The sequence below is a fragment of the Mus musculus genome, chromosome 9 (genome assembly GCF_000001635.26).
Source record: "Mus musculus strain C57BL/6J chromosome 9, GRCm38.p6 C57BL/6J".
Lineage (NCBI taxonomy): Eukaryota > Metazoa > Chordata > Mammalia > Rodentia > Muridae > Mus > Mus musculus.
In genome coordinates, this window is record NC_000075.6 from 7367467 (window position 1) to 7395238 (window position 27772).

The 27772-nt window shown below is 40.8% G+C and overlaps 1 protein-coding gene across 1 annotated transcript; it reads right to left on the reverse strand.

The window, feature by feature from the left end:
• Positions 1–203: 203 nt before the first annotated feature.
• Mmp1b (matrix metallopeptidase 1b (interstitial collagenase)) lies at positions 204–20560 on the reverse strand. Its single transcript, NM_032007.3, has 10 exons — positions 20428–20560; positions 19404–19645; positions 19167–19315; positions 18838–18963; positions 17407–17565; positions 17191–17305; positions 3264–3397; positions 1693–1855; positions 1094–1197; positions 204–875 (listed from the first exon to the last, which is right to left on the reverse strand). The coding sequence occupies exons 1-10, from the start codon at positions 20524–20526 to the stop codon at positions 775–777; spliced, it is 1392 nt and encodes a 463-aa protein (NP_114396.3). The 5' UTR covers positions 20527–20560; the 3' UTR covers positions 204–774.
• Positions 20561–27772: the final 7212 nt, after the last annotated feature.

Below are 27772 nucleotides of genomic sequence, written 5' to 3' on the forward strand. Positions count from 1 at the left end.
CATGTCTAGATTTCTTGTCCGGGACAAAGGGAATAGAGAACCCACTCATCTCTATATAACACAAATTCTACAAGATTGTAGAAAATTCAAAATTTTGGGTAGACTCATTTTCTCATGAGAACTTTATTTTCCATTATAAATGAGAAAAATACCACTTATAAGTTAGGCTTTACAATCAGGAAATAACATAATGAAATAGAGATCTTATAAAACACTAGAGACAAGAGTGGCTTTATTTAAATATTAAATATTTTGGACAAGAAATGTCTCTTAGCTAGGCACAATAGGGATTACAGAATATCAGCATGTGGGAATCAGAGGTAGAAGAGCTCAGAGTCCACTGGGCTATGAGATTCTCTCTTAAACACCAAAACCAAAGCAGCAATGCATTTCCTCTCGTGTACGTGGGTTCCTTCATTCAGAGCCACATTTACTCTGGTAAGAGTTTCTCTGTTTACCCTCCTCTCTTGAAAGGAGATACATAGGACCACAGTGAGAGTTATCCACTGTACAAATACTTTTCTTCCTTGACTCATCAACCATGAATATGACTTTCTTAGGCTACTAATCATGGTACTAAACTGTTTTAGTTCATAAAATATTAGACTATGTACTGTGAAAGTTTATAAAACTTTCACAATACTTAGTTGCTCTCTGTATCAGAAGTACTGAAAGGTAAATAAAATATAAAAATATTTGACTCTTCAGAAAAATATCTTCTTTAAGATCATGGAATATGTATTTTCATTAACTCGGTAACAAGTTGCCAATATTTTAGCAGTTGAACCAAGTATTAATATCACTGGAATCATCAATTCTTCTTGTTTTGAGGTTAAATCTGTATTGAATTGATTGGTGAAAGAAATAGAAATTATCTGAAAATTTAAAAGAAGATATTTATTATTATTTAATATATGTAATCACCACAATTTGACTCAATTCTGAGTGAAATGTATAGATAAATAGATAGATTAGATAGATAGATAGATAGATAGATAGATAGATAGATAGATAATTAAATTTTCTGTCTAAATAACAGCGGTATTATTTTAAATATTGTAACAAAATGGGGAAAGTATGTTTATATTCTTACCCTCTTTCTGGATAACATCATCAACTTTATAGTCGATTCCAGGAAAGTCTTCTGCTATTAATCTGGGGTAACCTGGATCCATGGACCGTGTATTTTCATCATATCTGATTAAAAAAAAAAAAGTGGTTAAAGTATCAAGAACTTTGACCAAACATGAAGATTGCTTAAAATATTTATATAAAACACAAGACCATGGATGGAATAGACATTTTTAATTCTTGAGATTAAAATTAACTGGGTGAACTGGGTGAGGAAATTTAGAATGTTGGATATATCAAAATATGCATAAGGTTCTTCTAAAATCCAATGAGCCACACAGACATTCTCTTAAAGGAAAATGCTTTGTGAATGGCAAATTTAGGCCAAAGTAGCTCAATAAGTTGATTGCCTTTACTAGCTCACCTTTTCATGGCCCAGGATAGCAAGACAGGCTTATTGGATTCCCTTATGATGCTTGTTGGTCCATAGACTAATGGATACTCAATGGCTACAGCCATTTATATAAAAGGCAGTTTGACAATGCCTTTTGAAATTCATTTAAAGATCTTTCTGTATAGAAACAACTGGCACCCTAACATTAATCTTATTTCAATCTTTACCTCCAGTACATGTGGTCAACAAAGAAGTATGTTTTTCCAGTCTCTTCTTCACAAACAGCAGCATCAATGTTTGTCACATTGCTAGGGAAGCCAAAGAAACTCTGGATGTCCATGGGAAATCCTTCCAGTACATTCTGTTCCTGAACAGCCCATACTTTGCTGCCTGCCAATCAAAAGCCACAGATGACCCTCCTTGTCTACATTTTCAGCTAAGCTTCACAAGCTAGAACAGTGTCCTAGCTACAGACTGCAACCATGCTGGGAAGAGTTTTAGTGTCTTATCTGTTGAATGTTGATATTAGGATCCAATCTCAAAGCAATTAAATGAATTTGCCTTTTGTATGTTTGATTGTTGTGTTTTTGAGACAAGGAACTTACTGCAACCTACTTTGGTCTAGAATCCACTATATAATTTACAGCAATTCTCCTCCCTTAGCCTCTTAACTGTTATGACTAAAGGCCTGGTTCACCAAACCTGGTCTATATGAGATTTTCTTTTCTTCCCAGGCCATTCTAATCTGTAACATGCTTTGAAAATTATCTTTCTCTTATTCCCTTTCCCCACTGCACTTGAAGTTCCTTTCTAAAACCAGACCCTTAAACAACTATAATTTCTAGTCTACTTTATAGTAACAAATTTCAACAGCATCCTACAAGGTAGATGTGTAAATTTATGCAGATTCAAGAGCCTACTTGTTTACAATCCCTAAGCTCTATATCCTAGAAAATTGACCTGCTTTTAAGCCAAGATAACTCTAGTTCACAAACATGCTTATTTTGAGCTCACATGAAATGGAGCTCTGAAATGCTATCTATGTATATTTCTATTTAATTCCATACAATGAAGTATAGAGGTGCTGTTGCAAAGTATTGTGCCAGTCTGAAATATATTCTTTTTGTTTGTTTGGTTTGTTTTGAGTGTGTTACAGTATCAAGTGTCTCAATATTTGTCTGTACAAGACCAAACACTTCCATTAAAAGAAAAAGTATGTCTGACTTGGTCTTCAAAATGTGACATACTAGATTCATTGATCTCACTGAATTTCACAGACTCACTGAATTTAATTCATAGTTTCTCATATTTTAAACTGTGGATCAGTTGCCTGGAAAAATCACTAAGATTTAGATTCTCTCAAACAAATTTTACAGTGAGACTTGAGAGTATGTTTTGTTTTTCAAGGCAGGATGTCATCAGCACAAGGGTACTGGGAACACATACAGAAGGGATCTAGGAAAATGAATACACAAAATCTTTCTGTGTCAAATTTGGTAGAATTGGTTCATGACTCTCAATTTTATTTCTGAGCACTTCCAGGCATATGGAGGAAGTTTAAAACATAGTAATTATTTGAAAGGTCTTAATCAAATCTAAAGAATTAGAACTCATTTTCTTTTAAATAAAAATGATGTTGAATATACAATATATCTTTTAACTAAGTGGATGGACTCACATTAACTTACTTGGAGAAATATGTGCAGTGAGTGTAGCTAATAAATACCCTTTTATCTCACTCCCAAATTGAATGAAAATTTAGTTTATAAGTACAAGGAGAAACAATTAGAAACATTACCTTTGAAAAAGCGGAGTTCATCTACCCCACTAACTTCATAAGCTGCATCAAATTTACCTGGCAGATTTGGCCAGATAAGGTCTATCACATCGATCAAAGGTTCTGGCAGGAAGCTAATTACCCGAATGTAGAACCTGATACAAAAGGGAGAGAAAGTGTGGCTGTCAGTGGGTCTCTCAGCAATCTCCAGCCTCTTCTCACTGCAGCGGTCCTGTCAGCAAATGTCTACTGTCTCACTGAAGGAGGGGTAAGGCATGAAGGTTTCTGCTTGACGTGCTTGTTTCTTGGTGGAAATACTCATGTTGTGGCAAATGTTGAGACCAACAGTAACATATCACATGGAATCCCGATCATTTGGAGACACAAATGGCATAAGCAAACTGGAGACTATAAGGAGTAAAAGGTATTGTGTTATTAGACGCGTTCTCACGACCGGCCAGGAAAGACGCAACAAACCAGAATCTTCTGCGGCAAAGCTTTATTGCTTACATCTTCAGGAGCCAGAGTGCAAGAGAGCAAGCAAGCAAGCCAGCAAATGGCGAAACCCCATCCCTTTTTAAGGAGAATTATCCTCCACCTAGGATGTATTACTCCCTGATTGGCTGCAGCCCATCGGCCCAGTTGTCATCACGGGAAAGGCAGAACACATGGTGGGAAAACTGCCCCTGCATGTGTGCAGACTATGTTTACCACTTAGAACACAGCTGTCAGTGCCATCTTATAATGGCAAATGTGAGGGCGGCTCCTCACAGATCCCCCTTTTCTTTTAATAAGAGCAATAGGCCACCCATATTAATGAGAGTGGAGATAGAGGTCAAATCCCCAGTGTGCAGGTAAAGGAGCCGTACACATAACCTCCTCCCAGGCTCATCACCCAGAGGGGTCCTGGTCTGGTCCCGTGTTGTTTTTCCTGGGGGAAGGACACTTGAACACTCAACCTTCTTGAAAGATGACATGTCTCCCTAGAATAGGCTCATATATGCCGCAGAGCCTTTCTACTGCAGTGCTTAGCCTTGCAACTCTCTCGGGCTGCTGAAGCACACTCACTCTATCCCGTGCAATGAGACTAGCCTCATGGGAATATAAGAGCTGAGTGGCCAGCGACCTATTGCCTAAGCATAGATAACCATATATCAGGGGAAGCACCATGTTCTAGTCCTGCAAGCGCCTGGGCAATAACCACCTTGTCTCTCCTAGTTTGGGCCTTAAGCTTACAGACCAATCAAAGAAGCAACACTAATCCACAGCAAAGTGTATCTCCAAATAATATTAATCCCACCCATTTTTTAAAGAAGGAAAATGCTGAGGAGATCCAATTGGGTAATCCTTTGGTCAGCGACAGGTCCAAGCGCGTGGAATTGACCTGAATGATGGCAAGTCTCAATTCCCGAAGGGTCTGTTCAAATTCAGCCATCCAATTCTGTAACATATACTGAAAAAGACTTTTTGACAAATTAGCTGCCCTAGTAAATTTAACATACTGAATGGAAATAACACACAATCCCGGAAACTTTTGTTCACATCCCTGCTGAGTTATTTGTCATAATACATCTAGTTGTATCTGGACAAGATCTATGAGTTGATTAACCAGCATGAGACCTCTCTGTACTGGGCCAAATAAGTTCATTTGCTCATTAATGGCTCTGAGGTCATGGAGCAGTCTCCACTTTCCTGACTTTTTCTTAATTACAAAAATTGGAGTATTCCAAGGTGAGGTAGAGGGTTCAATATGGCCTAATTTTAATTGTTCCTCTACCAATTGAATCACAGCTTCTAGTTTTTCAGAGGATAGGTGCCATTGAGGAACCCACACTGGGTCCCCTGTTTTCCATGGTATGGGTCGTGCTGCCCCAATGGCCGCTATGGAAAACCCAGACCCTGTCTGTCTTGGTTTCCATTAGGTGAGATGGGCTCTATCCTTCCCTGTTCTTGATGTCCTAACCCTTTTCCTTCTTTATAACCCATCTTTGCCATGATATTTTTTGCTTTAGTTGAATACCCTCCCGATGGGGCGTTTTCATTGGACAAAATAAGGCCCAAATGCTGCATAATATCCCTTCCCCAGAGGTTAACCGGGAGTGGGAGCACATAAGGTATGAATTTCCCTTGCTGTCCTTCAGAGGATTCCCACGTCAAGGCAATGGAGCTTATAGTGGGACATGATTGATATCCTAGGCCCTGTAATGAATGAGATGACTCTGTGGTGGGCCATGCTTTGGGCCACCAATGTGTAGAGATTATACTTTTATCTGCTCCGGTATCAAGGATGCCTTCAAACTCTTTTCCATTGATCTTAAGGCGGAGCTTAGGTCTATCATTTAAAGATACAACCAAATAGGCAGAATCATTTCCTGAGGAGCCCATTTTCTTTATCTCAGGTCCTGCAGATTTCTCCCTGGTATTATCAGGGAGGAGCAGCAGCTGAGCTATCCTATCTCCTTTACTAATAGAAAAAACGCCTTTAGGGCTTGAGCACAGGACCTGTATTTCAGGGGAATGTTGACAATCCATAACTCCAGGGTGGACTACTAAGCCCTGCAAGGTGAGTGAACCCCGGCCGAGAATAAGGCCCATGGTTCCAGGGGGCAAGGATGGTATAGGCTCCACCCTTGTGGGTCTTCCTGGGTCGCCTCTCTGACTGCGGAGGAAGGAGTCTGCCCTTTATATCCCTCACAGAGCGACACTGGTCGGCTCTATGATAACCCTTGCCACACTTAGAGCAAAGAGTGAGAGTTCCCCCCTGTTTATCTGGAGCTCTGCAATCTTTCTTAAGATGCCCAGGCTTCCTGCAATTAAAACATGTCCTCTGATCATTTCTGCCCATGGAGCATTTTTGGGATTGAAGGATGGCAGCCGCTAAGCCTGCATTGGTGAGAGGTCCCCCAAGCTCCCGACAAACCCTGAGCCAGTCTTGTAAACCTTTGTTCTTTCTTGGGGCTATGGCTGCTCGGCACTCCTTTGTGGCTTGCTCATAGATTAGCTGTTCTATCAGAGGCGCAGCTTGCTCTGACTCTCCAAAAATACGCTCTGCTGCCTCTGTCATTCTGGCCACAAAATCTGAGAAGGATTCCTGAGGTCCCTGGACAACTTTTGTTAATTGACCAGTGGTTTCACCTGCTCGAGAGAGCGCCTTCCAGGCCCTAATAGCCGTGGAAGAAATCTGGGCATAAGCTCCCCAATGGTAGTTTGTTTGATCAGCAGAATAAGCTCCCTGACCCGTTAACAAGTCAAAAGTCCAATCTCTCTGCTCTGGAGTCAAAGCAGCTGCGTTTGCTCGGGCCTGCGCTTGTGCAGCTTCATGCCAAAGAGCTCTCCATTCCATATATTTGCCCATACTAGGGAGAGCGGCTTTTACAACCGTTTGCCAATCACCAGGAGTCATAGCGTGATTCGCAAGCCTTTCCACTTGTGCTATAGTGAAATTAGCACTGACTCCATAGTTACGGACCGACTCGGCAAGCTCTTTAATCTGTATATACGCTACCGGAGCGTGGACACGCCCACCCTCGGCTCCTTCAAAGACCGGAAATGCCTGTTGTATTTTCCTTTGTTCCTCCTTTGGAATGAACGAGTCTGTGCATTGCCTCTCTGTCCATTGCCTCTCTGCGCAGGGCTGATGCACTACGCAGGGCGGGGGCTCAGCATAGGGTGGAGGTGCACTATGACCTTGAAGCCGACTGCCAAGAGGCCAAGCAGCAAGCTGGCCTTTGCCAGCCGCTTTTGGCTTCCTTAACTGATTAGCTAGCACTTTACCTGGCTGGTACCCTTTTTTCTCATAATGAGCTGCTTCTTCCTCCCAGTCTGTTTCCTCAGAGGAGAATTCTTCATCTGCTTCAGAGCTACTAAGAGCTGGCTCCCCGAGCCCATCCAGCGATGAGCACAGGCTCCTTTTCCTAGAGACCTCCGCTAATTGATCTTTCTTCTTTTCCCTTTTTCCTCTTTTTCTTCTAATCTCTCTCCAGGTATTCCTACCTGACCTTAACTTTTCCTCAGGTTCAAGACCCTTGGAAAGGCCTGTATACTTATTTTGTGCACCATGTTTTCTCTTTGCTCCTACTCTCTCTCCCCGCTTTACTTCTGATAGCTTGTCCTGAATTTCATCTAGAATCCGCCCTGCCTTAACCACTTGATAACATGTGAAAAGGAACAAAAGGGCTTCTAACACTAGACAAAGTTCAAGGCCAAACATACCTTGTAAAGCTATTTCCCACTTTACTTCTGATAGACTGTCTTGAATTTCCTTAGAAAGTTCAAGGCCAGGCTTACCTCGTAAAGCTATACTCACTGGTACTCTCGTTCCCCAGCTGAAAAGTTCTGAATTCATACAGTTGAATCCTTCTTAACAGTCTGCTTTACGGGAACCTTTATTACCGCGACCCGCAGTTCTGGTTCTGGAATGAGGGATCTTCCTTGCGCCAGTCCCGAGTTTTTTCTCGTCCCGGGTTTCGGCATCAATTGTTATTAGACGCGTTCTCACGACCGGCCAGGAAAGACGCAACAAACCAGAATCTTCTGCGGCAAAGCTTTATTGCTTACATCTTCAGGAGCCAGAGTGCAAGAGAGCAAGCAAGCAAGCCAGCAAATGGCGAAACCCCATCCCTTTTTAAGGAGAATTATCCTCCACCTAGGATGTATTACTCCCTGATTGGCTGCAGCCCATCGGCCCAGTTGTCATCACGGGAAAGGCAGAACACATGGTGGGAAAACTGCCCCTGCATGTGTGCAGACTATGTTTACCACTTAGAACACAGCTGTCAGTGCCATCTTATAATGGCAAATGTGAGGGCGGCTCCTCACAGTATTGTGAATAGGAGTGGGCTAGAGCAGAGGGGTTAAGTGCTAGCCTGGCGTGCGTAAAGCTCTGAGTCTGAGGCTCAGTACTATTAACACCTTCAGTGAAGGTGATGACAAAGCAATGCTTTATTTCTATTACTGGTGGTTCTAGTATAATTTAATTTAACCTTGATATTGGCTGTGATTCACAACCAATTTTCATAAACCTTCTAAATATATGGTTAGCTTTGGTGAACCATGAGGAGCATGTGACCAACTGCAATATAGCATCCTGTGCCAATATACTGTATTTAGTGAAGGTCATTCATTATCTCTGAGTATGTAGTGATGCATGGATAATCTTATGGATCCCCAAATCCAGGGAAGATTAAATACACTATAGGTATTTTCTAATTATAGATTATAATTTTCTAATTTATGAGGCTACCATCACAGACCCCTGTATGCCACCTTCTGCCTCCTCACCCAGCCAGATCTTCCACATTCTTCATCAGGGCCTAGCCTAGTAAGTCTCCCTGATCCTCTCTAACCTTTCAGTTTTAACCTGAGTCCCACATCCAGCATCCCAGCTTAGTCTACCTGAATCACAAAATTTAGACTTTTGCTACCACTCTACCTTGTTCCCCATAGCCCACACACCCCACCAACACTATCTCCAACACTATCTCCAACCTTTCCATCCAACCAGGCCTCCTTTTGTACTCCATGCTTAGACCAAGAGTCACAGGACATCATAGTTAAAATGCTAAATATATGTATCAAAGAAAGTGTACTGAAACTTGCAAGGGAAAAAACACAAGCCACATATGAAGGAAAACAAGTTAATAACACATATCTCAATGGAAACTTTGAAAACCTGAAGCATCCTGTGCCAATATACTGTATTTAGTGAAGGTCATTCATTACCTCTGAGTATGTGTTGGTGCATGAATACTCCTGTGGACACCCAAACACAGGAAAGATTAAATCCATTATGCAAGGTATAATTTCAAGATATAATTTATGGGGCTACCATTACAGGTCCCTATATGCCACCTCCAACCTTTCTACCCAGCCAGATCTTTCACATTCTTCACCAGGGTCTAGCCTAGTAAGTTTCCCTGATCCTCTCCAACCTCTCAGATCTAGCCAGGGTCCCACATGCAGCACCCCAAATTTGTCTGGTCACCCCTTCCTGAACAACAAACATTTAGGCAACTCTATCTACCTATCTCCAACCCACTACATCATCCTTCACACCCAACCAGACCTACTTTTATACTCCACGCTTAGACCAAGAGTCACATCCTGTCCTTTAGCCCAGTGTCTTTTGTACATTTTACCCAACATTAACAACTCTAGGCCCAACCCATTCACACATTCTCTCTTCTGCCCCAATCTCCTCTATCCATATTAGGTTTAGAACTATCAAAAGATGTCTACATGGACAGATCTTATTGAAAACATACCAACAATAGAAAATGAAGGCTCAAGCCATTCTTTTGTCTTCAAAACCCACCAGTTCTATAGAAATGTTTGCTAGTGAGAATTTCCTAGATGAACATGAGGCACAGAGTTTAAAAGAACAACCTTAAACTTAATTAAATAAAAGGTGTTTAAAGAAGAATCAAAGAAACAGCTCAATTAAATGAAGGAGAAAGATCTTAAAGAGAATAGATACCTAAGTGACACCCAAGAAAATACAAACATAAAGCTGATTGAAATGTTAAATAACTAAAGCTGAAATGAAAATGAAATTGAATAGCCCTGTAATTCAACTACAAAATTCAAAGAAAACCACTAGAATTTTATTTTAGGCAGCACCGGAGTTCCTGTCCCGGGGGAGTCTGCGGACACCCGCAAGGACCCACACAGGATCCGCCACGAGATCCTAAGACCTCTGGTGAGTGGAACACAGTGCCTGCTCCAATCCAATCGTACAGGACATGAGACTGCATTAATTAAGGAAGCAGGTAACCCAGCCTGATACGGGGCTCAAGTCCCTTCTGACCTGCCCACTGCAGCTTCGGAGTTCCTGGCCCGGGGGAGTCTGCGGACACCCACAAAGACCCACACAGGATCCGCCACGGGATCCTAAGTCATCTGGTGAGTGGAACATAACTTCTGCCAGGAGGCAGGTTCAAACACCAGATATCTGGGCACCATCCCTGCAAGAGGAGAGCTTGCATGCACAGAGTACTCTGACCACTGAAACTAAGAATAGAGCTAGTCTCCCAGGTCTGCTGATAGAGGCTAACATAATCACCTGAGGAAAAGACTCTAATGAGAGACAACTATAACAACTAGCTCCAGAGAATACAAGATGGCAAAAGGCAAATGTAAGAATCCTACTAACAGAAATCAAGACCGCTCACCATCATCAGAATGCAGCACTCCCATGCCACCTAGTCCTGGGCACCCCAACACAACCGAAAAGCTAGACCCGGATTTAAAAGCATATCTCATGATGATGGTAGAGGACATCAAGAAGAACTTTAATAACTCACTTAAAGAAATACAGGAGAACACTACTGAAGAGTTACAAGTCCTTAAGGAAAAACAGGAAAACACAACCAAACAGGTAGAAGTCCTTATAGAAAAACAGGAAAACACATCCAAACAGGTGATGGAAATGAACAAAACCATACTAGACCTAAAAAGGGAAGTAGACAAAATAAAGAAAACCCAAAGTGAGGCAACGCTGGAGATAGAAACCGAAGGAAAGAAATCTGGAACCATAGACGTGAGCATCAGCAACAGAATACAAGAGATGGAAGAGAGAATCTCAGCTGCAGAAGATTCTATAGAGAACATCGGCACAACAATCAAAGATAAAACAAAACGCAAAAAAGATCCTAACTCAAAACATCCAGGAAATCCAGGACACAATGAGAAGACCAAACCTATGGGTAATAGGAGTTGATGAGAATGAAGATTTTCAACTTAAAGGGCCAGCAAATATATTCAACAAAATTATAGAAGAAAACTTCCCAAACCTAAAGAATGACATGCCCATGAACATACAAGAAGCCTACAGAACTCCAAATAGACTGGACCAGAAAAGAAATTCCTCCCGACACATAATAATCAGAACAACAAATGCACTAAATAAAGAGAGAACATTAAAAGCAGTAAGGGAGAAAGGTCAAGTAACATATAAAGGCAGACCTATCAGAATTACACCAGACTTTTCACCAGAGACTATGAAAGCCAGAAGAGCCTGGACAGATGTTATACAGACACTAAGAGAACACAAATGCCAGCCCAGGCTACTATACCCGGCCAAACTCTCAATTACCATAGATGGAGAAACCAAAGTATTCCACGACAAAACCAAATTCACACATTATCATTCCATGAATCCAGCCCTTCAAAGGATAATAACAGAAAAGAAGCATTACAAGGACAGAAATCACGCCCTAGAAAAAGCAAGAAAGTAATCCCTCAACAAACCAAATAGAAGACAGCCACAAGAACAGAATGCCAACTGTAACAACAAAAATAAAAGGAAGCAACAATTACTTTTCCTTAATATCTCTTAATATCAATGGACTCAATTCCCAAATAAAAAGACATAGACCAAAAGACTGGCTACACAAACAAGACCCAACATTCTGCTGCTTACAGGAAACCCATCTCAGGGAAAAAGACACACACTACCTCAGAGTGAAAGGCTGGAAAACAATTTTCCAAGCAAATGGTCTGAAGAAACAAGCTGGAGTAGCCATTCTAATATTGAATAAAATTGACTTCCAACCCGAAGTTATCAAAAAAGACAAGGAGGGACACTTCATGCTCATCAAAGGTAAAATCCTCCAAGAGGAACTCTCAATTCTGAATATCTATGCTCCAAATGCAAGGGCAGCCACATTCATTAAAGACACTTTAGTAAAGCTCAAAGCACACATTGCACCTCACACAATAATAGTGGGAGACTTCAACACACCACTTTCATCAATGGACAGATCGTGGAAACAGAAACTAAACAGGGACACAGTGAAACTAACAGAAGCTATGAAACAAATGGATCTGACAGATATCTACAGAACATTTTATCCTAAAACAAAAGGATATACCTTCTTCTCAGCACCTCACGGGACCTTCTCCAAAATTGACCATATAATTGGTCACAAAACAGGCCTCAACAGATACAAAAATATTGAAATTGTCCCATGTATCTTATCAGACCACCATTGTCTAAGGCTGATCTTCAACAACAACATAAATAGTGGAAAGCCAACATTCAGGTGGAAAGGGAACAACACTCTTCTCAATGATACCTTGGTCAAGGAAGGAATAAAGAAAGAAATTAAAGACTTTTTAGAGTTTAATGAAAATGAAGCCACAACATACCCAAATCTATGGGACACAATGAAAGCATTTCTAAGAGGGAAACTCATAGCTCTGACTGCCTCCAAGAAGAAACGGGAGAGAGCACATACTAGCAGCTTGACAACACATCTAAAAGCTCTAGAAAAAAAAAAGAAAATTCACCCAAGAAGAGTTGACGGCAGGAAATAATCAAACTCAAGGGTGCAATCAACCAAGTGGAAACAAGAAGAACTATTCAAAGAATTAACCAAACGAGGAGTTGGTTCTTTGAGAAAATCAACAAGATAGATAAACCCTTAGCTAGACTCACTAGAGGGCACAGGGAAAGCATCCTAATTAACAAAATCAGAAATGAAAAGGGAGACATAACAACAGATCCTGAAGAAATCCAAAACACCATCAGATCCTACTACAAAAGGCTATACTCAACAAAACTGGAAAACCTGGATGAAATGGACAAATTTCTAGACAGATACCAGGTATCAAAGTTATATCAGGATCAAGTTAACGATCTTGATAAGTCCCATATACCTTAAAGAAATAGAAGCAGTCATTAATAGTCTCCCAGCCAAAAAAGCCCAGGACCAGATGGGTTTAGTTCAGAGTTCTACCAGACCTTCAAAGAAGATCTAATCCCAGTTCTGCACAAACTATTCCACAAAATAGAAGTAGAGGGAACTCTTCCCAACTCATTCTATGAAGCCACAATTACTGATACCTAAACCACAGAAAGATCCAACAAAGATAGAGAACTTCAGACCAATTTCCCTTATGAATATCGATGCAAAAATCCTCAATAAAATTCTCGGTAACCAAATCCAAGAACACATTAAAGCAATCATCCATCCTGACCAAGTAGGTTTTATCCCAGGGATGCAGGAATGGTTTAATACATGAAAATCCATCAATGTAATCCATTATATAAACAAACTCAAAGACAAAAACCACATGATCATCTCGTTAGATGCAGAAAAAGCATTCGACAAGATCCAACACCCATTCATGATAAAAGGCTTGGAAAGATCAGGAATTCAAGGCCCATACCTAAACATGATAAAAGCAATCTACAGCAAACCAGTAGCCAACATCAAAGTAAATGGTGAGAAGCTTGAAGCAATCCCACTAAAATCAGGGACTAGACAAGGCTGCCCACTTTCTCCCTACCTCTTCAACATAGTACTTGAAGTCCTAGCCAGAGCAATTAGACAACAAAAGGAGATCAAGGGGATACAAATTGGAAAAGAGGAAGTCAAAATATCACTTTTTGCAGATGATATGATAGTATATATAAGTGACCCTAAAAATTCTACCAGAGAACTCCTAAACCTGATAAACAGCTTCGGTGAAGTAGCTGGATATAAAATTAACTCAAACAAGTCAATGGCCTTTCTCTACACAAAGAATAAACAGGCTGAGAAAAAAATTAGGGAAACAACACCCTTCTCAATAGTCACAAATAATATAAAATATCTTGGCATGACTCTAACTAAGGAAGTGAAAGATCTGTATGATAAGAACTTCAAGTCCCTGAAGAAAGAAATTAAAGATCTCAGAAGATGGAAAGATCTCCCATGCTCATGGATTGGCAGGATCAACATTGTAAAAATGGCTATCTTGCCAAAAGCAATCTACAGATTCAATGCAATCCCCATCAAAATTCCAACTCAATTCTTCAACGAATTAGAAAGAGCAATCTGCAAATTCATCTGGAATAACAAAAAACCTAGGATAGCAAAAGCTCTTCTCAAGGATAAAAGTACCTCTGGTGGAATCACCATGCCTGACCTAAAGCTTTACTACAGAGCAATTGTTATAAAAACTGCATGGTACTGGTATACTGACAGACAAGTAGACCAATGGAATAGAATTGAAGACCCAGAAATGAACCCACACACCTATGGTCACTTGATCTTCGACAAGGGAGCTAAAACCATCCAATGGAAGAAAGACAGCATTTTCAACAAATGGTGCTGGCACAACTGGTTGTTATCATGTAGAAGAATTCGAATCGACCCATTCTTCTCTCTTTGTATTAAGGTCAAACCTAAGTGGATCAAGGAACTTCACATAAAACCAGAGACACTGAAACTTATAGAGGAGAAAGTGGGGGAAAGTCTCTAGGATATGGGCACAGGGAAAAAATTCCTGAATAGAACAGCAATGGCTTGTGCTGTAAGATCGAGGATTGACAAGTGGGACCTCATGAAACTGCAAAGCTTCTGCAAGGCAAAAGACACCGTCAATAAGACAAAAAGACCACCAACAGATTGGGAAAGGATCTTTACCTATCTTAAATCAGATAGGGGACTAATATCCAATATATATAAAGAAGTCAAGAGGGTGGACTCCAGAAAATCAAATAACCCCCTTAAAAAATGGGGCTCAGAGCTGAACAAAGAATTCTCACCCGAGGAATACCGAAAGGCTGAGAAACACCTGAAAAAATATTCAACATCCTTAATCATCAGAGAAATGCAAATCAAAACAACCCAGAGATTCCATCTCACACCAGTCAGAATGGCTAAGATCAAAAATTCAGGTGACAGCAGATGCTGGCAAGGATGTGGAGAAAGAGGAATACTCCTCCACTGTTGGTGGGATTGCAAGCTTGTACAACCACTCTGGAAATCAGTCTGGCGGTTCCTCAGAAAATTGGACTTAGTACTACCGGAGGATCCTGCAATACCTCTCCTGGGTATATATCCAGAAGATGTCCCAACCGGTAAGAAGGACACATGCTCCACTATGTTCATAGCAGCCTTATTTATAATAGCCAGAAGCTGGAAAGAACCCAGATGCCCCTCAACAGATGAATGGATACAAAAAATGTGGTACATTTACACATTGGAGTACTGGGCTATTAAAAAGAATGAATTTACGAAATTCCTAGGCAAATGGTTGGACCTGGAGGGCATCATCCTGAGTGAGATAACCCAATCACAAAAGAACTCAAATGAAATGTACACACTGATAAGTGGATATTAGCCCAGAGACTTAGTATAGTGAGATATAAGGTACAATATGCAAAACACATGAAACTGAAGAAGAACGAAGACCAAAGTGTGGACACTTTGCTCCTTCTTAGAATTGGAAACAATCACCCATGGAAGAAGTTACAGAGACAAAGTTTGGAGCTGAGAGAAAAGGATGGACCATCTAGAGTGTGCCATATCCAAGGATCCATCCCATAATTAGCCTCCAAATGATGACACCATTGCATACACTAGCAAGCCTTTGTTGCAAGGACGGTGATATAGCTGTCCCTTGTGAGACTAGGCCGGGGCCTAGCAAACACAGAAGTGAATACTCACAGTCAACTATTGGATGGATCACAGGGCCCCCATTGGAGGAGCTAGAGAAAGTATCCAAGGAGCTAAAGAGATCTGCAACCCTATTGGTGGAACAACATTATGAACTAACCAGTACCCCAGAGCTCTTGACTCTAGCTGCATATTTATCAAAAGATGGCCTAGTCGGCCATCACTGGAAAGAGAGGCCCATTGGTCAGGCAAACTTTATATGCCCCAGTACAGGGGAACGCCAGGGCCAAAAAATGGGAATGGGTGGGTAGGGGAGTTGGGGGGGGGGAGGGTGTGGGGGACTTTTGGGATAGCATTGGAAATGTAATTGAGGAAAATACGTAAAAAAATAAAATAAAATAAAATAAAAGCATAAAAAAAAAGAATTTTATTTTATCAAACCCAGTACTTTTTGTATGGCTTATCTACTAAACAGCATTCCCAGCCCTTGAGATTTCCTTTAAGACTACATTTCAAACCTTCCCATCATGCAGGACCCAACCTTATCTTTCATTCTCATAAGTAGTAAAGAAGATCCTAGAAAGCATTTGGACCCAATATCTGAATTTGGATGTAGATGAAGTCATTAGATAGATAGCCAGCACCAATTGTGCTCTGAGAAGAAAAGCTGGAGGAATCCAGGGCTGTGGAGCCCCTTCTACTATACTTACTCATTGGTGGGGAGCCTCAGGTATGTTATATTTTCTGGACATTTAGAAATTGTTGTCATGTGGATGCAGTGTGGTCCTTTGTGGAAGGAGACCAGCATGCATTCAGGTACACACAATGACAAGGAATTTTACTCCCCTCTTCTAAGGAGGTGATGCATGCATCCTAGCTGCACTTCTCTGCCTGGGGGAGGAACTAAGGACTCAGAACTCTTCCAGATAAGGCTTCTTCCCTTCGATTCCCTGAGCCTCTAAAAGGGCAGAGAAACCCTTCAGGAATAGAGCAAAGGACTTAGAGGGATATATTGTTCAGAAAAATCTTAAGAAGACTCACTTTCTTTGGTCAAGTACAATGCTACTCATCAACATTCAGATTGATATCATGAAAAGAACTTTGAATTGGGAGCAGGGCACTAATATCTCCTAAAACACCCATGAGCATTTTGTTGCCAGAGGAACTCTCTCTCTCTCTTTTTTTCCCTATGCTGTAAATTACAGATCTACAAAATGACATTATATTTTTCAGGTTTTCCCTACAGTGATACTATCTTTAAACCAGTTGACCAGATGGAAAATCAGAATCATTATAAGTTGTAAAAATGAAGAGAGAGGGGGAGGGGGAGGGGATAGGGAGAGAGGGAGAGGGGAGAGAGGGAGGGGAGGGGGAGAGGAGAGAGAGGGAGGAGGAAAGAAGGGAGGGAGGAGGGAAAGGGAGGAGGGAGGAGAGAAAGAAAGATTGGGAGAGAAAGAGAGAGAAAAAAGCATTTGCTACCGCATACTTTACAATTATCATATGAGCCATATTGGCGGCATACAATAGTGAATAAATAGCCCAGGAAAAAATAAGGATCTTACCTGTCTTTAAAGAATATCACCTCCCCCCGATATGTAATTATAGCATCAAAGGTTAGACCACTATTACATGGATCCAGTGTTGCATCTGTTAACTGGATGGGATTTGGGGAAGGTCCTAAAGAATAGAAGAGAGTTGTAGTTAGTCTCCATGGTTCTGAAAGGCCACCTGGAGGGTGAAAATGCCTTCCACTGTGCAGCTAAGGTTGGTTCACTTACCATATAAGGCCTGGATGCGATTAATATCATCCTGGTTTAGCACAAAGTCTTTATTGCTCCATGTGTAGCTGGGGAACATTAGTGCCTCTTCATCATTAGAATGGGAGAGTCCAAGGGAGTGACCCAGTTCATGAGCCGTAACATAGAACAAGTTGAAATCTGGCAGGACAAAGAGATCAATCTAATTATTAAAAATGGTTTTGAGGTATGTAGTAAGGAAATAATCTTCCAGGGTAAATCTTCTTAGTCACTTTTTAAACTACACATATGCATATACAGTCTTTTCCTGATGGTGGAAGTGTGCATCTATTAATAATAAGGAGGCACAGCCACTCTAGGGTTATATTGTACAATAGAGCTCTCATTGATTTAAGGTACAGCTCAGCTGAGTCCATGTTAACCCTGAGCTGGGACAAGATCCTTCTTAGAGGAGCAATGAAACTCTGCTAACAGTTTGTACTTCTTATTCACAAAGCTGATAGATACACAGTGTGTGAAATTTAAAAATTACAAAAACACCTTATCATTCAGTCTTCCAATTTAATAACAAATTTGTTAAGTTTTATTGCATCAATATATAAGGACAATTCTGGATCCATAGGCAAGACATTAACATACAACATTTTCTTTCTTTTGAAAAGATAATTTGTTATTTTCTTTGTTTCCTGTATCTGTGTTTGTTCATGTGAGCATGCTCACACATGCACATGTAAGCATGTGTGTATGCTCACACATATGCATGTAAGCACAGTGTGTACTGAGGATGCCTGTATAGAAGGCAGAAAACAACTTAAAGGATTCAGTTTTCTTTCAACAAATGCGTTCTGAGAATCAAAAGGTGGATTTCAGATGTATCATCTTACCAGTCCTCGGAATTTTCTTTTTTTCTATCTTATTGTTTTTAATTCTTTTTCATAAAATATATCCCAATTGCAGACTCCCCATCCTCCACTCCTGTCAGCTTCTCCCTCACCTCCCTTATGCTTCCTGCATTCCTTCAGAAAACAACAAGCTTCCCAGTGATAAAAACAGAATACAGGAGAAATTGCAGTGGGACTAGGCACAAACCCTCATATCCCTGCTTGATGAAGAAACCTAGTAGGAACAAAAAGCTCCTGAGCAAAGGAAAAAGAATCAGAGGCAGCCCTACTCCCAATGGGAGGAGTTTCATGAATATCTCAAGCTAAAGAGTCATAGCTTTTATACAGAGAACGTAGGACAGAGAAGTTTTAGAGTGGCCCATTTGATACCAAGAAAATGATGTGTAATTAGAAAATACTGCAGTCCCAGGATTCTCAATGTGCTCCTAATTCTCTAAGTGGTGATAGATTATCTGCTTCCATTAAAACATTCTGTCCAATAAATAAACCAACAATGCAAGGAACTAGGAAGGACCAGGTGAACTGTGAGAGGCAATGTGAGTCAACTTACCCTCATTGTTGTCGGTCCACTTCTGATCAAGATCATAATGAACATTGCCCCCCAAACCTAGGCCTGGCAGAAAAGCATGAGCAAAGTGATATTTAGATCCATCAAATGTGTAGAGGTCACCATGGTCTGCAAGAAACAAAAATTCAACAAAAGGCTCACTTAGTTCTCATGTTGGTTAGCTCAGAGTTTTGTTGAGCAGTCAATGTTCTTCCATCCATTGTGATACTACTTTCCTCTTCGGCTCCAGAAAATCAATAATGTTCTTCAACAAGGAACTCTTCCTACAAAGCAAAAGAGGTTGAAGGGCAAAGTGAGGGTGAAGAGTTTACCTCCTCTGTGGAAGGAGAGCACAATATCGCCTTCCTCCTCAAAGACTCTTTGGAACGTAAGTGGTGTCACATCACTCCAGACTCTAAAGGCTCTCGCGATGGCATCTTCCACAACTGCTTTTGACAAATATGGTGTGTAGTTTAAAATGCTAAGAAAATAACATGGAGACACAGTGGATCTTGTTTCCTTCTGTCCCAGTGGTATAGATATGCCCCCGTTGTGACTCTCCTAGTTACCTGTAAGTCAGATGTGTTTTGGTCCAACGAGGATTGTTGTGAGTAATGGCATATGGGGCCACATCAGGCACCCCACACCTGGGCTTCTTCATAGCTCTCAGGGTTTCAGGATCTGAATTTCCAGTTACTTTCAGCCCAAATAACTGCTGCATTTGCCTCAGCTTTTCAGCCATCACCTCCTTGCCATTCACGTTTTTAGCTTGCATGTTTTTGCCCAAGTTGTAGTAGTTTTCCAGGTATTTCTGATAAAATATAACAATAATGAACTACTAGGGTCTGGAGAGATGGTCCAGAAGATAAGAGCACTTACTGCTGGAAGAGAGTACAGGCTCAGGTGATCTGAAGATTCTGTTGGCCTCGACCTGGGGGAATGTACACATGGCACACACACACACACAAACACACACACACACACACACACACAACTGAAAAGTATGAAGTTTTGTAGGAGAGGTTTGCACTCTGTTACAAATCCACACTTATAGAGGGAGTTGCCCCTCCACTTCTGTCTTAGTTAGGGTTTTACTGCTGTGAACAGACACCATGACCAAGGCAAGTCTTATAAAAAACAGCATTTAACTGGGGCTGGCTTACAGGTTCAGAGGTTCAGTCCATTATCATCAAGGTGGGAGCATGGCAGTATCCATTCAGGCATGGCACAGGCAGAGCTGAGAGTTCTACATCTTCATCCAAAGGCTGCTAGTGGAAGACTGACTTCCAGGCAACTAGGGTGAGGATCTTATGCCCACACCCTCAGTGACACACCCATTCCAACCAGGTCACACCTATTCCAACAAGGCCACACCTCCAGATGGTGCTACTCCCTGGTCCAAGGATATACAAACCATCACAGGTCCCCTCTACCCCAACCAGAAAGAGGTATATAGATTTGACTATAGACATTTTTGAGAATGTTACATTTTGGCCAAATACCATTTCTCTTAGAAATCCATCCATTCATGAAATCACACTATAATATAGGATGCAACCTGAAAATTACATATGTAATTTAGTATTTATTTACCCAGACTGTCTTCACATTTTTCTGGAGTCCATCCTGAATCACAGGGAAACTGTATGAGCTGGCAGCCCAGAGAAGCAACAGCAAAGGAAGGCTAGACATGCTGAAGCTTTTCTCTGGGAAAATCACCAGTGACCTCCTTCCTGCCTGCTCCAACATACTAGTCAGGAAATTCCATCTTTATATAAGACTTCTTCTACTTCTAAAAAGCCAGAGGCTATATGACTCAGGCTTTGTAACATCCTCTTCAATGTAGAGAAGAATTCAGATACTGTGACCTCCAAGGAGATGATTTAGGCTGGTTTGGTGCAGCAATACCAGGATTAAATCCAGGACCACATGTGTGAAAGGGATGGCCTTCAGCATTTACACTGCTGATTTCTCTTTTTTATACCCATTGTATTTGAAAAAGTTTTTGGCTTGTAAAATTCCTAGAGACAGCCTAGTCCAAGAACTTGTGTGTGGGTGTGAGAGACTGTATGTGAGTGTGTAATGCATTTGAATATGTGTATTTGTGTGTGTGTGTATGTGGTATAATGTATTTTTACATGTTTTGTATGTGAATGTACATAAGACCAGAAGACAGCCTTGGTTCCTCATCCTCAGTGACCACCCATTTTAATTTTGGAAATGACCCGCATGTTCTGAGCTCACCCAGCATGTCACACATTCCCAGTTCTGGGATGTTACAAGCACATACCATCATGTCTCACTGTTTCATTAGAATTCTTGGATCAAACTCAACCTTTTCTTCCCTTGCACAGCCAGCCCTTCCCCAGTTGAGCCAGCCCTATAGTCCTCTGTGGTCCTTATACAAAGCAGATTTTGCTACTCAGTTCTCTGGTTGTCTGTACACACCTTGCTCCAAGGACAGAGGATGGGATCACTGACCCTGAGTGACAGCCAATATTCAGTGCCCACACATCTGGAACTCTAGGTCATGTAGTATTTACTGGGTTTCTGAGGCCTTCTGCCTTTCAAGAACTTCTGCCTTCTGCCTTTCAAGAACTGTGGCTACAAAATTGCAAAAGTACCATGGCCTCTCTTTATTTTAATCCAGGCTTATGCTGTGAGAACCTGACCAAGAAAATTCTCATCTAAGCTGGGAGAGGAAATATGAAGACTCACATAGACCCTGCTTATCAGCATCATGGGACAAAAAGGCTCCATCTCTGAAATCTGTCTAAATGTAACAGGTAAAACAGTCTAGCAAGAGACTAAGTGTGATTCTAGGGTCTTTGCTCACTGGAGGTAAGTGACATATATTGATACTGCACACACACACAGAGAGAGAGAGAGAGAGAGAAAGAGAGAGAGGCATATATCTATACTCATTCATACATGCACTAATATGCTCATCCATTCAGTAGGTCTCTCAGAGCCTCTCTTGCATAGCAACTACATGGATCACTGTGTACTGAAAGATGTTCATTCAAACACCCATGATTCATGTACAATTGAAGTAGGTGCTGACTCAAGGCATCTGTGTCCCCACTAGTGAGACAAGGTGGTCTGTCTCTAGGCTGCTCTATTTCTGCCCCTTCTCTCCTGAAAGGAACTCAACACTATACAGCACCAAGAAGCACTGACCTCCTCCACAAGGTCAGCTCCCCATCGTGTCACTCCCATCTTTGCACCACGGTCTAGTTTCTCAGGACTATTTCCACTTGTGGATGTCTGCCCTCATGGAGAAACAAGTGATACTTTATTGATAAATAATACTTTGATAGAATGGATGGTTGGATTGATTTGAAAGCCCTCATTTCCTCTCTTCACTTAACCACAGCTTCCTTGACTAAGAGCAGTAATACGTGAGTCAATCAGCATAGGAGGAAACTGAGAGAGGAGTGTTGGGGCCGGCCAGTGGCTCACATGTCCGGGTTCGAGCCTGGAAGGCATCTTGGAATCTGGAAGAAAAGAGGGAGCCTAGGCAGGTTGAGAAATAATGGAACCAAGACATGCTAGTCTGCTCAAGGTTCAAAATTTTAATGACAGACGCGCTTTATAAAAGGGGGGGGGGTCCATTCCTGCCAATTCATCCTTGGAGCCTGGAACCAGGTGCAGGTGATGACGTGCAGGATAGCGGCATAGTCTCCGGAATAGCTCTGGGGCCTCTCAGCAGGTAGCAGTATCTTGAAGAGGAACAGCGGCAGTGGCAGAACAATAAAGTGATCTAGGGAGGAAGGCTCCACCCTAGATAATCTCCTTAGTGGCAGCAAGGTCAAGTTCTGGCTGAGCCTGCTTCAGGCTTATGGGAGGCTACATCTCCTCCCTGTTATTAATATTAAAAAAAAAAAAAGCCTGGACTGAGGCATAAAATTTATTTATGGTCCACAGTCCCGACTGGGAATTATGGTGACTGGCGGCCGTGCCTGCCTTAGGATCTCAGATTCTCTCGAACCATCCAATTCCATCATCAGAAGTTACATACAGCTAGTTAGTGTTATAATTCACCCAAACATGGCTCTGTGGTATAATATCAACAACCACTGCGTTTTGGCATGTACCCTTGTACATGATTGTACACTTTGATTGGTATGATCCAGGATCTGGTTGGCCGTCATTGACTAACCGGCCCTCATAGAGCACCTTATTCCCAAATCAGACCAAAGTCACAATATGTACTTAGAATTGTTGATGAAAATTAATAACTGCCACCTGAGTGCTGTTGGGGGCGGAGATGCATGCTGAAGGGAGTTGACTGGCCTGCTTGAAAACAAAGTCTAGACAGTGAAAGGCACAGTACAAAAGCTTCTTTTGGGGAAGTCCAGGTACTCCATTCAATTGCAAATTAGCAATGATCAGGCTAGACTTAGAGCTCCCAGTGTGGGGGAGGTGACTTTGAAAATGACAGAAAGGCTTACCGCTTCCCTGGGAGTGGAGGCTGGGCTTTAATTTAACTTTTTGGCTAAAGAGGATTTTTAGCCATAATCAAGGTTAGAGTCATACTTACTTACTAGAAGATTCAGGATCTGTGTCTAGTTGATGAACTAATCTCTCAGGCAGCCATAGAGCTCCATCTTCTTTTTGTGAAAAAACACAGACAGAGCCCCTTCCCCAGATTAGGACCGGGTCTGGACCCTTCCATTCATTAGCAAATGGGTCACACCACTTTACCATGGCATAAGAACTAGAAGTAACTGGATGCCAAAAAGCAAAAAGAAATCCTGAGCAAGTATCAATACAAACATGTATATATTTTAATTTTCCAAATTCTGCATAATGAGTTACATCCATTTACCAAATATGATTAGGCACGTGGCACTGGAGATAATGTAACATTTAGGATATTGTTTTATAATCATTCTTGCCTTCTTCTTAGTGATCTTAAGTCGGAGCCTTAAGATCTGGCTAGAGAGATGAAAATTTTCATGATCACGCTTGGCCAAAGCAACAGGATCTGAAATTAAGGCTTCTCCTATTAGAGCTCTGTCGATGTAATCATTGCCTTCAGCTAAAGGTCCAGCAAGACAAGAATGAGATCGTATGTGGCCAATATAGAACAGGTGTTTTGGGGCAAGAATAATGTTTTGTAATTGTGAAAACAGGGATCCTGCTGGCATATTAAAGTTAAAAGTACCACAGGTCTCCAATAAGGGTACCGATTGTGCAACATATAAATTATCAGTAAAAATATTAAAAGCCTCATGCATAGACTGAAAGACATTCAGTACTGTTGTTAATTCTGCTAATTGAGCCGAGAGGCCAGGAGTCTTTATGATTACCTGTTGATTATTTATAAGATATCCAGCTCGCCCTTTAGAGGAGCCATCAGTAAACACCAGAACAGCACTGTGTAAGAGTTGTAAAGAGGTCATATTAGGAAATATCACTTTATGTACATTTAAAAATTTTATCAACCTATCTTGAGGGTAGTGGCTGTCTATAGTTCTTTTAAATCCTATTTGAGCAAGCAACCAATCCGTACTCTGTTGTTTCAGCCAAGTGTCTTAACTTATGCTGTGAGGCTGAACAATAATATCTGGCTCTTTGCCAAAATAAGTTAGTGCCTGCTTCATTCCAATGATAATCATCTGGGCTACTGCTTCATAATATGTCAAGATATAATGTTTAGGAGAAATCCTTGAATGTATCCACTTTAGAGGAGACTTTTGCCATAGCAATCCTGTAGGCACATGAATCGTATTAAAAATTAACAGGTATAATGGCAAAGAGTAATCTATATAAGTGACAAATTGCTCTTCAATAGATTTTTCCACTTGTTGTAAGGCCAGCAATCCTTCGGAGGTTAGGGATCTAGGGGAGGTAGGATCAGAACTCCCTTTAAGAATATCAAATAAAGGTTTCAACTCCCCTCTAGTGAGCTTTAAATAGGGGCAAAGCCAATTAATATCATCTAACAATTTTTGAAAATCATTCAAAGTCCTTAAGTTGTCTCTGCGAATAACTATCTTCTGGGGAAAAGCAGCTTGATCAGTAAGTCTAAAGCCCAAATATAAGGATCTTGAGTTTGTATCTTTTCAGGAGCTATCTGTAATCCCTTTTCAGCTAAAGCTTTTTGTAAATCTCTATAACACAAAAACAAATCCTGGGGGTCTTTTCCAGGCAACCCAGGACAATTTCTTAACTGTCCAAAAACAGTCTTTTTAAAGGAACAGTATTTTTTCTTATGAGTAACATAAGCAATTGAAAGCTTGAGAATCAATAGCATTTGAGGTGTGAACAATTTTAAGCAATTGTAAGTTCTGATATATATATATATATATATATATATATATGTATATATATATATATATATATAAAGATACAAATTAAGCTTGATTATTCAACATTTCAAAACACCATCTACAGCACACAATTTAATTATCTGTGCTGAAGCAGGTGAAAACTCAAAAGAAAAAGTGTGTGATCCAATTCACATCTACTTACTCCCCATAGAGGAGTTGTTTTTAAACACAATAATTGGGATGCATGCATGCATGGATTTATAGAAGATATAGAAGCATGCATTAAAACAATTTTTTAACTTATCTTTGGGATAATGATTATCAATTTTATTTAATTTTATTGATCAAACATCAATATTCTGTAATAACCAAATTAATGGCTGTTTGGAACAAGGAACAGACACTTAGTCAGGTTTTTAAGACACCATTTTTGTTATAGTTATTGTAAAATATATGAATTTATCTTACAATTTTTTGTTAGCACCAGAGTGGCTTAATAGGATGCTGAAACTGTGCTATGAGGTGAATGCCACCTCAGCCTCGCCCTTGAGAGGCATTAGCTAATAAAATACTTTCCACTTAAGAAACAATATACACTGAAAGACTCAAACTCTTAGCTTTTTGATTACAGCTCACTAGAAGCAAAACATCTTTGCATTTATCAGAATGAAAAGGAAAAAACAAACCCTTAAATCTATAATAACTTTATATGAAGTAGGCAAGCCAGATTGTAATGCTTTTATAAATTCTACATCCCGATTGACCTTTTTTATAAACTTAGAATTTAAACTTTATTTAGAACAACATCTGCAAAGGTGCTCTTACAGCTAAAAGGAATTGTCTTATGAAAGCAGGGATGAGAGAAGTTCTCAGAACTTCCCTAGTCGGTTTGGGAAACAAAGGAGATTTCGCACCAACTTTCCAGAGGCTGCTCTGAACTTGTATTAACTCGAACATAAAAAAAAATTTTCTAACCCAAGCATTTTGGCCCTTCTGTAATGAGGACAGGTTTTAGAACTACTAAGTTTCTTTGTAATATTAGATTGTAACTACAACCTTGGGAAAGCAAAACCCAATTTCAAAACAATTTATCACCATAAGAATCAACATTAAAACTTCACTACTACTTTGTGAGATTTGGCTGCCAATTTATTTATTTTTGGATGTAATTATATTTTAATTAAAGAAATATGAGCTCACACATGAGCACACAAATAAGTGTCAAATTAAAATAAGTCCTTGCTTTGTAGCCCCAGCTGGTCTTCAAAGTACTGGGATTACAGGCAGGCATGGGTATCCGCACACCCTACATCTTATTTAGAGGTCTTTTTTTTTTTAAATTAGGTATTTTCCTCATTTACATTTTCAATGCTATCCCAAAAGTCCCCCATACCACCCCCCAACCCCCTACCCACCCACTCCCCCTTTTTGGCCCTGGGGTTCCCCTGTACTGGGGCATATAAAGTTTGCAAGTCCAATGGGCCTCTCTTTGCAGTGATGGCCAACTAGGCCAACTTTTGATACGTATGCAGCTAGAGACAAGAGCTCCGGGGTACTGGTTAGTTCATATTGTTGTTCCACCTAGAGGGTTGCAGTTCCCTTTAGCTCCTTGGGTAATTTCTCTAGCTCCTCCATTGGGGGCCGTGTGACCCATCCAATAGCTGACTGTGATCATCCACTTCTGTGTTTGCTAGACCCCAGCATAGTCTCACAAGAGACAGCTATATCTGGGTCCTTTCAGCAAAATCTTGCTAGTGTATGCAATGGTGTCAGTGTTTGGAAGCTGATTATGGGATGGATCCCTGCATATGGCAATCACTAGATGGTCCATCCTTTCGTCACAGCACCAAATTTTGTCTCTGTAACTCCTTCCATGGGTGTTTTGTTCCCATTCTAAGAAGGGGCAAAGTGTCCACACTTTGGTCTTCGTTCTTCTTGAATTTCATGTGTTTAGCAAATTGTATCTTATATCTTGGGTATCCCAAGTTTCTGGGGTAATATCCACTTATCAGTGAGTACATATTGTGCGAGTTCCTTTGTGATTGGGTTACCTCACTCAGGATGATGCCCTCCAGGTCCATCCATTTGCCTAGGAATTTCATAAATTCATTTTTTTAATAGCTGAGTACTACTCGATTGTGTAAATGTACCACATTTTCTGTATCCATTCCTCTGTTGAGGGGCATCTGGGTTCTTTCCAGCTTCTGGCTATTATAAATAAGGCTGCTATGAACATAGTGGAGCATGTGTCCTTCTTACCGGTTGGGACATCTTCTGGATATATGCCCAGGAGAGGTATTGTGGGATCCTCCAGTAGTACTATGTCCAATTTTCTGAGGAACCGCCAGACTGATTTCCAGAGTGGTTGTACTAGCTTGCAATCCCACCAACAATGGAGGAGTGTTCCTCTTTTTCCACATCCTCGCCAGCATCTGCTGTCACCTGAATTTTTTATCTTAGCCATTCTGACTGGAGTGAAGTGGAATCTCAGGGTTGTTTTGATTTGGCTGCCAACTTATACCTATGAATGAATGACCCTGTGAGTTTAATGTTCCATTAAAGAGACATTGCTTTAAATCTTATCTTTTTTAATTTTGTTTTTTTATTAGGTATTTATTTCATTTACATTTCCAATGCTAGCCCAAAAGTCCCCCACATGC